This window comes from Stylophora pistillata, chromosome 2, assembly GCF_964205215.1.
Source record: "Stylophora pistillata chromosome 2, jaStyPist1.2, whole genome shotgun sequence".
NCBI lineage: Eukaryota > Metazoa > Cnidaria > Anthozoa > Scleractinia > Pocilloporidae > Stylophora > Stylophora pistillata.
This window is the reverse complement of record NC_142520.1, coordinates 25,204,446-25,221,004: the sequence shown is the minus strand read 5'-3', so window position 1 is coordinate 25,221,004 and position 16,559 is coordinate 25,204,446. Positions and strand designations below refer to the sequence as shown.

The following is a 16,559-nucleotide window of genomic DNA, read 5'->3' as shown; positions in this document are numbered from 1 at the left end:
GTAGCCACATCAGTCTAACTGGGCGGAATTCTAACGACCACCTCAGCAAAAAACAAAAACAAAATTGAAAAATAATGAGTGGGACGCTTATGTTATTTTGCTATACTCGGGATAAATGAAAATGAAAAGCTGAAAAATGTGACGTCACTCCGTTCCAACTTGGCGTAGAAGTAGTGAAACAGTATGACCATAATACAACAAAATAAACAAATGATACAAGATTTTCTGCTTTGAGCTCGATATTGAGCTTCCTTGTTACTGCTGGTGTGAGTAAGTGAGCACTGTTTTGGTACACACTTGTGCGGAAAATCGCACTGTCACAAGAGTTAAGGTGAGAACTGAATATGCCTGTGAATGAGATAAAAGGTTATTGACTAGATATACAAATATGAATGATTTGGAACATAAGACGAACGAATGAGAGAAATGTCGATCAATCTTAATTGCTCATGACCAACGTGGGCGAAAGACAAACATTGTCTCTTCTGTCGAGAACTCGAGTCTTAGGCCTTCGAACTTCATGATCTGAAGTTCTCCCACATGTAGCCATAGATTTCTTGTTAATGAGCCAAAACATATAATTTTTAAAAAAATTGTCCATCTCTTAAACCATTATAAACGACAGAATTGTTTCTCAATGCTGACATTAAGAATATAATAATGGACCTTGAATTAGCTGATTTTTCTTCCCACGAGGATCTATGAAACTACGACATTACTTATTCCAGTATCATATGCACCGCTTGTCTTACATGAACTATAATATATAGCCTCCCTTGATGCATCCCAACACAGCAAAAATAAAAGAGGGGGGGAGAGGATTAACGAGAGAGAGAGGGACTCAGATTTCTTCTTCACGGTTCCAGCTTACAACTGGCTCAGTAACAATTTATTCATAAAAACTCCTGTAAGATACATTGAGGGTCTCTAAGCAAATACACAGATAACAAAACTCTTAAATAACTTCAGCGGAAACGCTTTTAATCTCTTTTCTCTTTAGTTATGACGAGAAGTCAAGTATCCTACTTGGAAAAGAGCTTCATTGGAGTTTAATTGCGGCACTCTTTAGGTAAGGAAGTAAGCGAAGTAATATGTGGCGTATTATAATCAAAAATCGGAAAATTGTAAAAAAATATGCAAAAAGGCCGCTATATTGAAATTGAATGTTTTTTAGCTTTACCTCTCCCTCCTTTGATGAACATGTGTACATTGCTCTCACAGAGTAGATACCAATGCAACTGATTCAACCATAAAAAAGTTGTGATCGTTGATAACCTTGAAATTTAAGGTGCACCTGACCCCTAAATTTTAACTCACTTCGAGAACCCAACAGTCTGTATTTCGCGCCATTTTGCACAGTTTATTGGTTATGTTTGGAAGGTTAGATCGATATTGATCGCAAATATGCCGCAGAATGAATCTAGTGCTAGAAAGGCTTTCGCAGGTCGACGACTGGCCGAGAATTTCTTGAGCGTCTTCTCGAAGTGACGTCACAAGTCTACTCTGCCCAGATCACCATTTACGCGGGACTCGACTATGTACAAATACATCCATACTTTGGATTTTGCAAATTAGCATCATTTTCATGTTCAGAGAGAACAGATTCTCAGAAACGGGGCATCTTCTAAACTCGTGAATATGTATTCTTTTATGTTTTCATCGAAATTGTTGTAGTGCAAAACTATTCTTTCTATTTTCAGGCATGTAGTTATGACAAGTGGTATCTTTTGAAGAATAGAGAGATTCAGAGGATGACAGTTTAACAGGTACAAAGCAATTTTTATTTGGATCAGGTAATTTAAAATGGAAGGGCTTAATCCTATGTTTGTACCCCTTGACAACTGAATTAAGTTTTATTTCAGTAGATTTTCCTGGTTAACTGTTGTCGTATCTGACAATATTTCACTTATATCACGATGATAAATTTCATTGGTTTCTCTTAATTGATTCACATCTGAATAGTCTGCGCACGATCTAATTTCATCAACCCCCTAACTCCCAGAGCAGATTAACAAGGCATGTAACTTCCTCCTGTAATATCCCTGTATTACCCGACTAACAGGTAATGAGAATACTCAAACTTATCAGGTAGAAGTTGTTATCTTGATCTGAAACCAAATTCGCGAAATTAATTTCAAAGGAAACATGTAGCAGCAATAGGGGAGAATTAACCATCAGATCTTGGGAGTTAAAGCTTTAACTGCACGCGGTCAGTATGCGGCAGAAACCCATGATGAGCACGTGACAGAGCTAGATTACGTGCTCTGCTTACTTAGAGCTCGCGTCAAGATAAAAACCAGCCAATGGTTCTCGAAAATGAAGCGACGTGTGAAACTAAGCCTAAGGTTAAAAAAAAAGGGAAAAAAAATTACATAATGCCTGCGTACCTGCTCCGAGTCTATAGATCGCGGCAACAGTTTTTGCTTATAAATTTGATCTATAGCATTAATAACGGTAATATAGTTGTCGATGAAATACCCCTTATTTTTTTTCTGTTTTGAAACTATGACATCTTCATCGGACGAAGTAAGGGCACCATTTATAACTTCACATGTAAAGATGTCAATGTCGTCGTCATAACCAGATTTATCAACATGACGGTTTTACTTTCCATGCAAAGATTTTGTTTACATCTACGGAGTTTTTGTTAAGACTGAAATTAATATGTTTTAAAGGAAATGGTCCCTGTAATGAGAAACTGTTGCATTTTTGTCCAAAGTTAAAGTGGTTTTCGGGCAAACTGAGTTTTCGATGCAGTAGATCTCTGCATTCAGTACTCTTAAAATGTGTTTCAAAATTGCCTTTGATTCAAATTTGCAATCAACATCTACATATGTGAAGGTGTAGTCTGATGCAGTAAATGGCTTGAACCCATAATAAACAAGATGATATACTTTCGCCTTTAATACGAATACATCTCCCCTAGTTTAAAATTTCTCTTTGAAGGAGTTCGAGATATGATCTATACTCGATGGCAAATCAAAATTCATATCCACTTGCGACTATGTCATACCATCTTTATGTGTACAACTGACTAATTGTGAGCTTAAGAAGGCTGTGTATTGGCCAAGTTCCTTCACTCCATTTTTAACAACCGAGACGAAAGCCTCGTTTATAGAGAATTTATTGCATTAAAAAAAAAAAAAAATCTACGTGCCCCATGTAATTACTAAATGAACCTGCGAGTCTCGTCGTGACCTTTTTTTGTTCTCACTAGAGACGTATCTGACTCCGTTGCAGCCAATTCAAAGCTGCCCAAAGAATCTTTTATTCATGTTACAAAAACATTGTCTAGTTACGACATTACACGCAGTATTTAACATGCTACAAGAAATTACTTTCTTTTTTTCTGCGTGATCTAAGCAGGAATCAAGAGACATCACATTTTGCCCTCTTGGGTAGCCGATCAGACCACAGGATTCGCCAAATCTTGCTCGTTCGCGATCTTGCCCGCTGGCGGGTTCCACAACTTTAGAACTAAAAAGAAAAAAAAGGATATCTGAATAACGTGATAAACAGGCAACAAAAGTGAAATTTTTACCCCATAAACCGCAATCACTACGAATTGTTGATGACGCATAAAAACGAATTCTCGCCATCGGCACGATTAATGATGTTGGTTTTTTAACTCGAATAATGACGTAGTCATTAATCCGAGATAAAGGTATGGATAGAACATTCATCTCTTCCTTCCTTCGATTCCTGTTTACTTTTTCTGAATCCGCCAAAAATTGATCGCGTATGTAAACGAAACCTTGCTAACGTCACGACTGATTATTGGTCGTCAGTTAACTTTAGCGCAGATATATGGAATGGCTTAGACATCTCACTAAGAAATGCAAACTCACAGCCTGCCTTCAAACGTGGCCTGTCTAAATTTAATTTTGAATTTTAATTGAATATAAATATGAATTTAGTTGAGTATAGTTTATATCTGACCACTTGCAGCCCAGAGGCTGAATTACGGGTGCAGTGTAAGGTTGAGAACAGACGTCAGCATATCAGGTGCCTCTGGCAGGCGCTTCAGTCTGTCGATCTCACCTTCCCACCCATCCCACCCCAGGGGAGGACATCCATCACACAGTAATCTCGTGTGTGGGAAATTAACGTCTCCTACCCCAACCCTGCAAAAGACAGGACCTCCATTTATTCGTCCCTATCCGAGAAGACTAGAATATCTAACCATTTCTTGATGTTATAGAAAGGTAGTAAATTCTTCTCAATTATTTCAAGACCTTGGGTGCTGGTCCGGATGGGGCTCGAACCCTCGACCTCCCGCACAACAGTCCAGCGTTATATACATTGGGCTAACCGGGAGGTTGACTTTGCTAGTATTACTTTTAGTTAATTACTTTGTGATTAGTATTTTTAATTAGTTCTTAGATTTAGCTTTAGTTATTTGTTGCTATTTGTAATTTATCTTTGTATTAGTATTTAACTTAAGAGGACCCTCCTGTAAACCACTTTTGTGACGTTGGTATCCTCATTAAAGATTATAGTATTATTATTATTAAGGCTTCCCAACATCATTTGAATTTGACCCGTTATCAATGCGGTCTGCAACAGGAACTAAATTCTTATCTTCAATTATTCGAATTACTTACCCAAAAGGTGGTTAGTCTAGTTATATCTGACTGGTTTTAAGTTGGAGTTCGGTTTTAGTAGATATATCTTTCGCTCAGTAACAGACTAAATTGGCACATAAACTTGTTTTTTTTTTTTTTATATCGTACGCTGAAAGGTAAAAACGTGGGTTCAGTGAATCCTGATGATGGTACAGAATCTGTTTCTGAAAGACGAGACCACTTCACCAGCTAACAGAAATGCCGAAAATATCTCCTTCAAAATTCTACAGCATTCACAGAAATGTGTTTACAAATATTTTCAAAGTTCTTCCTAGTTTTTCGATGTCAAAGAAGGTTTTTTCTTTTTTTTTTTCCTTCCTCCGCCAAATACTTCCATGTTCTGGCAGTAAAAGTCCCTCAATTGGCCTACAAGATTAAGCTATGCTGGAGTTTAACTCCAATGTTCGGTTCCCAATTTGGTTTTGACTCGTAGTTGATAATATTTCTTAATAGCAAGGATATTGATGAAAAGTACAAATAATAATATTTCTCCAGTCCGCAGAAATATACTCTTAGTCACTGCCTTTTGGATCAAAATGGATTCCAAATGAAAAGGCGAAATTTTCTCCAACATAATTGGTAAAGAGCCAGCTATTTCCAGTGACTCATATTTTCTTAACTCATTCAGAAGAAAATTTTTAGGATTTTCGATAGCTTTGTGGGAAATTTTACGCATGCACTTCATAAATAAAGCAATATCTCACACTCAGTTCCTTTGGTCGAGAGGTGTTTCTGCATGACAGTATGAAAACGCGTTTTCCTTTACGTAAAAGGCTCGCAGGGTGTTAGTGGAATTCGTAACGGTCACGCAAACCTTCGGTTGCATTTCGCCTTTGAGTAAGTTTCGCCAATGCTACCTGCCCCTCACGTAATTAAGTAAAGGGTATGAGGACAAAAAAAGGGTCTTTTTTCTATGCTTATTCATGCCAACAGGGTAGAACTAGGTTTTTAATGAGAACAGAAGCATTTTAATTACGAAGAACCTTGTGTCATCAGATAAGTTGACGACAACAAACAAACGAGCAAAATAACAACAGAACAATCAAACATGACACATCCCGAGGATCTTACGCTGCAACAATAGCGTGACAGAGGAAACTTTGAGATTTTTGTCTTTCCCTTATTATCAAATATACAGGAGTACCACGTTCTCTTCAAATTACTTGTGTTTTTTATTTCTAACCATGTTTTCTAGTGCAGTACAATCAATTCTATTTTATTTCCAGCTATGGCGGAAAGTAACCTCCCAACAACGGAAGAAGAATTGGAGGTAAAAAATGAGCTTCCCGCTACAGGTAAGAAACATGGGCTTGCAACGCATGTAAGAAGTGTTTTTTTGGATGGGTGGGTTGGGATAGGACACTTTTTTATTTTGTGCAAGAAAAAGATTGTTAAATTTCAAAATTTCCAGCAAATATATAGTTTAATAGAAAGAGGAAAGAAGACCCTTCCGATTTTTATGAGATCAAATCAGACACAAGTAAATTGTGGTCTGTTGTCACTGTTCTCTGAACAATTCTGGGCAGAAATAAGTTACAATGATGCCAAGCATCTTGTAGTCTCCATCGTAGCCGTTGTTTGATCTCGTCACGCAACCTGCTCTCTTCCCTGTGGCGTGACAAGACCAAACAAGGGATGCGAATGAAATTTCTCTAGTTTGCAAGTAGGCCCGAATACTAGGCTTTTAAGGAATGAGCTCCAGGCACTCATTCTTGGTACTTCGGCACGAGAGTTTAAAATTTTACTGCGGAAAGCAAACCAAAACTCCGTTTTATCTCCAGGAGACCTTTACCAAAGATATTTTGCGGTCTGTTTTTCTGGAATAGGTGAAAATATATTGAAGGATGAAAGAAAAGAATCACAATTCAAATGCTTCTATAAAAAAACATATATATAAATATATATATATATATATATATAGATATACATTAGTTGAAGAATCAAAGAGGACGCATCGATTCTCTGTTACTCTGAGTTTTGTGCCGAAGCGCTCCTCAGACAGAAAATTCTGTTGGGAATCCAAAGCTTCGCCTCTATTATAACTAACGTGTAGGGCTCGAGTCTATTAGAGTACTGGTTGGAATTGCTCATCGTTGTCATCACTGATAAGTTTAAAGTAGTTTCTTGGTCATTTCAGCAACAGACGAAAGTCAAGTTACGTCATGTGACATTAAACTGGGTGTGTACGATGATCCTTTAAGAGGTGAGAAAACAAGAGAAAATTAGATTTTTTTGAATGACGCCCCAGTATAGTTTTTTTCTCTGACTAACTTTGGAAAAAGAAAAAGTATAGCTCTTCGGATTTCAAGCTTGTTCAAGGTGTACAGTTGTATGCAGCTACATGGCTTGAATGTCGACACTAAATCGAGAGTACTCTAGAGAAAAGAAAAGCAAAAATGAATACAAAAACCTAAAAAGGAAAGTAGGGGAATAAAAAGAAGCGATCTAGTTATCGATGATACATTTCAACATTTCAATAAAGAACAAAGTATCTGACCCTGAAACCGGTTTGTTTTCAGGGATAGCAAAAGAATGTCTCGAGACAGGAAACAAAGAATACAGACAAGGAGAAGCTAATAACGCGATAAACTCCTACACTGAAGGACTTCAAGTCAACTGCGAAGATAAACGGCTTAACGCCAAGCTTTATAGCAACAGGGCAGCAGCTTATTTCCATTTGGGTAAGGATTTTATTTCAAACTTATAAATTTGTCATGCAACGTTAGATAATGGAATACGCAATCTCCTTCAATCAAATACATGATTCTTGTAAGTGGACCACAATCTAAGAAATTACATCAGAGAAGCCGAACCCGTGCATCCCACATACTATATAGGAGACCACATGCTAGGAGCGAGGCAAGTTTTAAAGGGTTATTTCTTTTCCGTGAGGGAATCTGATAACAATATCAAATGAAATGAATTTTGTTTTTCATGAAACCGGATAAAAATCAATTAAAGCAATGATCCTCGCAGATGGACCTCGTTTTTAGCCATTGCAATTTTTTTAGGCATCTTCTCTGCATTTGCATGTAATGAACACCTAAAACTCAGTTCCTGAAATTCATAGGAAACTACCAGGAGTGTCTCGATGATGCAACAGTTGCTGTTCAATTGGAATCCACTTTAATCAAAGCTATAAAAAAAGGTGGGTTCTCATCCATAATTCATCAAAACTCTTTTTAAGATTTCGTAAAAAAGGGAACTGTGTGGATCACGGCAGGCGACTGCAACTCAGGTGTCCATGATATCTGCTGTGTTAATGTCTGCTATAGTAAAGATCAATAAGTTTTCAATTGAACCTTCGCTGGAAGCTGCTTTACATAAGCTCCCTATATTCCACTTTAAGTTCTTTCACTATTCATATTGTCTTCTTTATCACAATTTGTTTTTCGAGCTAAATAAGAATTAAATCATTTTCTGTATACATTTGTACCTTCACGGTAATAACTACCTTGCACCACCATTTCTTACCTTCTTTTCAGGAGCCAGTGCTTGTGTTGAGCTTTCCTTGTATAAAGAAGCAAGAAGCTGGTTACATATGGGATTAGCCGTATCCTTTGACGAATGTTACAAACGTGATACAAGAGGCTACGCAAGCAATATTTCCAGGAAAATTAAGAGAGTGTCTCTATAAGAGCGGTCCGGTCGATTTTGCTTGTAACACAGATTTCGCTCATTTCGTGTGTTTTGTAAGACATTCATGTGCCTATACTAAAACCAAAATCCGTTTGATCGGATCTCTTTATTTTTCAGAGTTTTATACGGAAATTAAATTTCACTCGGGCGAATGCCTGTCGTGACATTTATCAAGACTTTAATTTGAGACAACTTTGGAGGACAATTTACAAAAAACTAAGGAAATCAGCAAAAACCAAATACTCCAGCCATGTATATTATCTCTATCTTATCCATCGAGGTGACTTTCATGAACGTCACATCATTGCTTTATACAAAGCTGACTCTAAAATATGATTTTCCGTAACGGTAACCCATGTCATTTACGTATGGTGTTATAGCAGTGTACAATTGTTAGTGTTTTCCACTTGTAACCTCGACATACAATTGTCAAGGAAACAATGTTAGTTTTAGCTCATCCTTTTATTCGATCTGGCCTTTTATCACTGAACCCTATTCTTTTCATTTTAAGCTCCCTGCACATATTTTTTTTCATACGACTACAACAAAGAGTTTTATAAGTAAACCGATTTTTGGTGTACCATGCTTGTATATACAAAGACATGAAAAAGGCCGGCTAAATAAGCTCCTCCCCCTGCTCCTAAGTTTTTGGTTGCTTTCGCCCCATGCCTCTGCACGACTCCCTGTTGGCTAGAAGGAAATTTGAGAGAATGCTATGCAGGACACCTTTTCTTTTTCACTTCAGGTACCCTCTACAATTATTTATTTGTATGTAAAGATATATGAAACACAGAGGTTTTTACGAGTGAACTGTTTTGTTGTGTGTGTACCACGCTATATATATATCTATACATATGCTTTGTTCTAGAAAAATGGTGGCTAAAAACGGCTGAACATATAGCTGCTTGGAAATAAAATGATACGGTTTGGTTTCCTGTTAAAATATTACGTTAGAGTGACGCCTGTCTGTTCGGATTGTGAATAAAACCACGTCACAAAGTCAAAGCAAAACAGAAAAGAAGTAATTTTCATAACCAACTCACAATCTCTCCATTATAGACAGCAACAAGGTCCATTGCATCACTGCTTGATGGTGAAACTATCCTTCCACTGAGCACTGGTATTTATGGGTCATTTCCTTCCTTTTTGAAGTTAAAACAGCTTTGGAATCTCTAGATTTAAATGGGAGCTTGAAGAAATTACAGATTTTCTTAAGCATGGAAACAGTAAAATAGTGATGTCTCACTTTCTTTGTTTGCCGATCACTTAGTTTCTCGAAAGGTTCTTGAAGTTTCTTTAGCTCTTCAGGCTCAGAACATACAGGCTGAGAATTTGAATTTTTAGATTCTTTGTCGGTGCAATCTTGTATGCAGTTGCTAATGTAATTATGTCGTGTGAACTCCGTTCCTCTGTTGCCGTTACCAGGGCAAGAGTTCAATGGTTATCTCGATTATCTAAACACATTTATTTACATGGTAAAGATTTTTTTATAAATCTATGAACTGATGCCAGTCATTTTTGGAACGAAATGTAAAAAGAATACCAAGCAAAACAAAGGTTGTCTGCAACACAAAGCATGCTTTTGCACAAAGACTGAGAATCGTAATGCATATTATGATACTTTAATGAATATATTGGAATATTCCCAAGAGTCTTAACCTTCTGACAATCTGCCCGCACCCACCCCACACCCTGCCCCTCGCCACTGAGCCGTACTGTTTTCACTAAGCGGCTGGTCAGCGGTCACTTTGAGGTAAACATGGCGATCGCTTCCCGGTCAACGTTCTTGCCGATCAGAAAATCAAAATACCAGCGTGATAATGCCTCGAAGATAAAGCAGTTGTGTTATGTGATTCGTACTTCACAGTCGAGTCGAAGTTTGGGTGACACAGGTTATTTCTTATGGTGGAATCGACGAGGGGAATTCGAACACTAGTTGTAGTGCTTAAATTTTGGAAGAAATCGTCGCATGGGGATGTGGGAATGGTAACTTTGACAAATAGTTGCAAATTTTATCGCTTGAATTGAAAGCAAAGTTCATTTAAATTGCTTTCGTTTGTAATTCTGACGGTTTTACATCTACCTGCTTGATTTCTATCTGCTACGCTTCATGTTGACAAGTCCCTCAAAATGGCGGCTAAACTTGGCGATTGCGAAAATCAAGTAAGTTCGCGGAGTTTTAAAGTCCTCGAAAAGGTCGGGCCGCAAATGTTTTTTCTGTAGTTCCCTTTTCTATGGCATCTACATCGTAGCTGTGTTAGTTGGATCAGTTAAGAACGCCCCACTTTTTCAAAAATTTACCTTGAATTTGATCGGTTTTCGCGTGTGTGACTTAAGCGAACCGATAGTGTCATTTAAGTCTTCCTGTTTCCTTGATTGAAACGTGATTGTCACGTTCTAACGTAGATGGAAATGGATACACACCAATCTAATCTATACATCTGCCATGCTACTTTAATGATTCAATCCTCTCTTACATTTCCTGTTTACCTATATCATGTATGGCACACGAAGTGTACCTTACAGACACTACAGTGATGTTCACGAAAGGACCTCAAAAGATAAGATAGAATTAGTATACATGGTTGTGGTATTTTGTTTTTGCTGAGTTCCGTAGTTTTTTGTAAATTGTCCTCCAAAGTTGTCTCAAATTAAAGTCTTGAAAAGTGTCACGGCAGGCATTCACTCGAGTAAAATTTAATTTCAGTAAAACTCTGAAAAATAAAACAGATCCGATCAAACGGATTGTGGTTTCATTATACGTACACAAGAACACAACACACAAGAAATGAGCGAAATCTGTGTCTCAAGCAAAATCGACGGGACCGCTCTTACAGACTTACTTACTTACTGCCCATCATGCCTGTGTGGCACATAGGGCAGCAACGAAATCCTTCCAGCCCCGCCTATCCTTAGCAAGTTTTTCAATGGTGCTTTAGCTGTAATTGAGCCCCCTGAATCCCTTCTCTACAGTCCTGCACCAAGTCCTACTCACTGGGACTGTTGCCATGTCGTGGCTGAGTGGCTCGTGCGTCCCAGTGACTCCAAGAACTATGCCGGCGGGGGTGTCAGTTTACACCCCTGGTAGGGCCTCCCAGGCTGAGGTCGCACTAAGTAGTTATTAGGAGCTAAAGTATTCTCATAGGGCTCTTTCAATTATTGCACAAACTTCACTTTAAAAAAGAATTCATTTTAAAAAGTCATTAACAAATTTTGAGCTGAAGGCCCCTAATTTGTGTCTCTAGACAAGCTTCACCTTAACACAAAGAACTAAACAAATATTTGCACCTGAGAGCTGGTTAGGTCACTCTAAGATAACCAAAAAGACCAAAACTCTAAAAGAAACCCAAGTTCCGGTTAAGACTCCATTTTTTTAGGCTCTATCTAGGATCCTAAACTAATGAACAACGCATTTCCACCACTTGTTTGCACATCCATTTACAATTTATGTATCCTTGACACATTTAAAGATTGACAACAATAGCGAACGCCTGATTCAGTTATTGAGAAAATCTAATGCTATATTAAAGGTTATCGGAAACAATTATTCCAGTCTCGGCTGCACTTATCAAGGTCTAGGAGAGTTCAAAAAAGGAATCGGGTACCATCAACGTCATCTAGAAATTGCTAAAGAAGTGGGAGACAAGGCCGGAGAGGGAAGAAGTTATGGCAATCTCGGCTGCGCTTATGACAGTCTAGGACAGTTCAAAACAGCAATCGGGTACCATCAACGTCATCTAGAAATTGCTAAAGAAGTGGGAGACAAGTCCGGAGAGGGAAGAAGTTATGGCAATCTCGGCTGCGCTTATGACAGTCTAGGACAGTTCAAAACAGCAATCGGGTACCATCAACGTAATCTAGAAATTGCTAAAGAAGTGGCAGACAAGGTCGCAGAGGGAGAAAGTTATGCCAATCTCGGCTGCGCTTATCGCAGTCTAGGACAGTTCAAAACAGCAATCGGGTACCATCAACGTCATCTAGAAATTGCTAAAGAAGTGGGAGACAAGGCCGGAGAGGGAAAAACTTATGGCAATCTCGGCTGCGCTTATCAAGGTCTAGGACAGTTCAAAACAGCAATCGGGTACCATCAACGTCGTCTTGAAATTGCTAAAGAAGTGGGAGACAAGGTCGGAGAGGGAAGAAGTTATGGCAATCTCGGCTGCGCTTATCAAGGTCTAGGACAGTTCAAAACAGCAATCGGGTACCATCAACGTCGTCTTGAAATTGCTAAAGAAGTGGGAGACAAGGCCGGAGAGGGAACAAGTTATGCCAATCTCGGCTGCGCTTATCGCAGGCTAGGACAGTTCAAAACAGGAATCGGGTACCATCAACGTCATCTAGAAATTGCTAAAGAAGTGGGAGACAAGGCCAGAGAGGGAGCAAGTTATGGCCATCTCGGCTGCGCTTATGACAGTCTAGGACAGTTCAAAACAGCAATCGGGTACCATCAACGTCATCTAGAAATTGCTAAAGAAGTTGGAGACAAGGCCGGAGAGGGAACAAGTTATGGCAATCTCGGCTGCGCTTATCGCAGACTAGGACAGTTCAAAACAGCAATCAGGTACCATGAACGTCATCTAGAAATTGCTACAGAAGTGGGAGACAAGGCCGGAGAGGGAGCAAGTTATGGCAATCTCGGCTGCGCTTATCGAGATCTAGGACAGTTCAAAACAGCAATCGGGTACCATCAACGTCATCTAGAAATTGCTAAAGAAGTGGGAGACAAGGCCGGAGAGGGAACAGGTTATGCCAATCTCGGCTGCGCTTATTACAGTCTAGGAGAGTTCAAAACAGCAATCGGGTACCATCAACGTCATCTAGAAATTGCTAAAGAAGTGGGAGACAAGGCCGGAGAGGGAAGAAGTTATGGCAATCTCGGCTGCGCTTATGACAGTCTAGGACAGTTCAAAACAGCAATCGGGTACCATCAACGTAATCTAGAAATTGCTAAAGAACTGGGAGACAAGGCCGAAGAGGGAAGAAGTTATGGCAATCTCGGCTGCGCTTATGACAGACTAGGACAGTTCAAAACAGCAATCGGGTACCATCAACGTCATCTAGAAATTGCTAAAGAAGTGGGAGACAAGTCCGGAGAGGGAAGAAGTTATGCCAATCTCGGCATTGCTTATAAAGGTCTAGGACAGTTCAAAACAGCAATCGGGTACCATCAACGTCATCTAGAAATTGCTAAAGAAGTGGGAGACAAGGCCGCAGAGGGACGAAGTTATGCCAATCTCGGCTGCGCTTATCGCAGACTAGGACAGTTCAAAACAGCAATCGGGTTCCATCAACGTCATCTAGAAATTGCTAAAGAAGTGGGAGACAAGGCCGGAGAGGGAAAAAGTTATGCCAATCTCGGCTGCGCTTATCGCAGTCTAGGACAGTTCAAAACAGCAATCGGGTACCATCAACGTGATCTAGAAATTGCTAAAGAAGTGGGAGACAAGGCCGGAGAGGGAACAAGTTATGCCAATCTCGGCTGCGCTTATCACAGTCTAGGACAGTTCAAAACAGCAATCAGGTACCTTCAACGTCATCTAGAAATTGCTAAGGAAGTGGGAGACAAGGCCGGAGAGAGAACAAGTTATGCCAATCTCGGCTGCGCTTATCGCAGTCTAGGACAGCTCAAAACAGCGCTCGAGTACCATCAACGTCATTTAGAAATTTCTAAAGAGTTGGAAGACAAGGCGGGAGAGGGAAAAAGCTATTGCCTTCTTAGCAGCATTCGTCTAAGTCAAGGAGAGTTTAAAGCAACAATCGAGTGTGCTGAACGTCACCTAGAAATTGCGAAAGAAGTAGGAGACAGGGTTGGAGAGGCGTGCTCACTCTGTTCTCTTGGCACAAGTTTTGAGTGCTTAGGAAACCTCTTGAAGGCGTTTATTTACTTTCAGTCGAGCGTGGAGGTGTATGATGATATAAGGGCCAGTCTTCAACTCAACGATCAGTGGAAGATTTGCTATCGTAATCAGCACCAAACGGCGTACAAAAGTTTGTGGCGTACAAATCTAAAGCAAGGTAACGTCATGAAGGCTCTTCTTGCCGCAGAAAAAGCACGTGCTCAATCTCTGAGGGATCTTATGGACACAAGATATCAGCCTGGTGATTTTTTAACGAACAGCATGTCATGCGTTTCTCTGAGTTGTGTTCCATCGAGCACTGTTTTCATGGCTATAAATGGTCCTTGCGTTTACTTCTGGGTAATCCTCAGCAACGATAATATCCAGATGAGAAAGGTACATGTAAATAATTTCATATATGAGCATGATTTGGAGTTTTTTATTGAGCGCCTGAACAAAATCGCCCTGGAGGAGATTGGTACAAGAGAAGCTGTTAAATGCAATAATCCTTTGCTTGATTCGCCGAAACGGGAGGAAGTGGCGGACGACGCAATCCCAATTAATGTGTGGTACTCGAACTTCAGGGCTTTACAGAAGCTTTATGAAATCATCGTTACCCCCATTGCTGATTTGATCGAAGGCAAAGAGCTTACATTTGTTCCTGAGGGGCCATTTTGCCTTGTACCTTATCCAGCATTGGAGGACTCGAATTCAACATATCTAAGTGATTCTTTCAGAATTCGCGTGCTTCCGTCCTTGACGACCTTGCAATTTATTCATGATTGCCCAGCTCAATTCCATATGACGACTGGTGCATTGCTTGTTGGAGACCCATGTTTCAAAGATATTACCTATCAGGGAAGAGGTCTGCAGCAACTTCCAGGAGCACGGAGAGAAGTGGAGATGATCGGACGTATCCTCAGTATCACCCCTCTCACTGGAGAAATGGCAACAAAAGATGAAGTGTTAAAACGACTGTCATCGGTGGCTTTAGTACACATTGCAGCGCATGGTAAAATGGAAACTGGAGAAGTGTTTCTGGCACCAAACACCAGAAGAGAAAACTCACAACCTCAAGAGGAAGACTACCTTATGACGATGAAAGATGTGCTAGAATCTGGGCTGCGAGCACGACTTGTTGTATTAAGTTGCTGTCACACTGCTCGTGGGGAGGTTATGGCTGAGGGTGTGGTAGGCATGGCGCGAGCACTTTTGGGTGCTGGTGCTAGATCTGTTGTGGCAACCTTGTGGGCGATTGATGACGAGGGAACCCTGGAGTTCATGAGTTTCTTCTACGATGCGCTTGCTAAAGGAAAGAAGGCAAGTGAAGCTCTCAATCACGCCATAAAGTGTATGAGAGAAATTGAAAAGTTCAAGGAGGTGAAGTACTGGGCACCATTTGTACTCATTGGTGATGACATCAGCTTGGATTTCAACGATGTTTAGACGCTGAAGCAAGTAACTAATCTGTTTATAATTTTTACTCAAAAAAGTAGTAAGTGGCTTTAGATCATACATTATTTTTTATATTTCAGCAGTGATACTTTTGCTGTTGTTTTGCTTCTAATCGGGTTAAAAGTTTATCTTTTTGCCCCAGCTATTTGAGATGCGATACAATCGAGTGGACAAACCTAAGATGACAGCAACCTCTAAGAAAGATGATAGGAGCGAAAAAAGGAAATATCTTCTATGAAAATCTTGTTGTGCAGTGTATCTTTTCATGTTTTAGGAAAAATGTTATGGCAACTCAACGATCTTTTCTAAATTTAGATTCTTTTATTTAACGGCTGAGGCAGTGAGCATTGGAATTCGGAGAGTTTGTAGTTACCTACAAATGTTGATATTTGGAGCTGAAACCAGTAAGATACTGATGACATCAAGAATCTACTTTGCAAAGCAGGGACAACCAAAGACGGCCAACGTCAAATTCAACAAGTGCCATTATGGACTTCCATTAACTCAAAAAGTTGAACTGCTGTTACGAGCACGTAGAACTTTAGACACTCAAATGGAGACTTTTAAGTGTTTTGACCTTTTATGTCTTGCTCAAACTAATTTCTATACATATTTTTTTAAACGAGAAGGTTTTGAAGTTAGCACGACTAGCCATACAACAAGTAATATTTTTTCATTAAACATAAATCAAGTAGTAATCTATTAACAGGATTTCGTGCGTAACATTTTACTTCGAAGTTAAAACGTCTTGAAAGGTTGCCAGCGTTTACTTACAGGTCTTTGCTCATGGGTTATGTAAGGTTATTACAGTCATATGCATGTATAAAGAATTTCCATTGAACTTGGAGAGTACTCAGTTGTCCCCATTGCCCGATTATCTTAGTTTATGTCAGAAGGAAATTGTGATCAACGGTTCGAGGATTTTTTCTGGTAATTGCTTAACAAAGTTATTTTAATTTCCGGGAAGAAAAAGGATTTTGACCTTTGTGGCCAGAAGTTAATC

General features: G+C 39.5%; 1 protein-coding gene across 1 annotated transcript; it reads left to right on the top strand.

The window, feature by feature from the left end:
- The first annotated feature begins 915 nt into the window (after positions 1-915).
- Positions 916-16,559, top strand: LOC148738018 (uncharacterized). The gene is made up of 8 exons (XM_088747435.1): positions 916-1,069; positions 1,701-1,766; positions 5,852-5,920; positions 6,763-6,828; positions 7,145-7,306; positions 7,696-7,773; positions 8,111-8,178; positions 11,735-16,559. The coding sequence occupies exons 3-8, from the start codon at positions 5,854-5,856 to the stop codon at positions 15,545-15,547; spliced, it is 4,254 nt and encodes a 1,417-aa protein (XP_088603561.1). The 5' UTR covers positions 916-1,069; positions 1,701-1,766; positions 5,852-5,853; the 3' UTR covers positions 15,548-16,559.

Coding starts and splice junctions, on each gene's coding strand:
- LOC148738018 (XM_088747435.1), top strand. CDS start 5,854: ATGGCGGAAAGTAACCTCCCAACAACGGAAGAAGAATTGGAGGTAAAA. Junction 7,774..8,110: donor AATCAAAGCTATAAAAAAAG/GTGGGTTCTCAT, acceptor CCTTCTTTTCAG/GAGCCAGTGCTTGTGTTGAG. Junction 8,179..11,734: donor GGTTACATATGGGATTAGCC/GTATCCTTTGAC, acceptor ACACATTTAAAG/ATTGACAACAATAGCGAACG.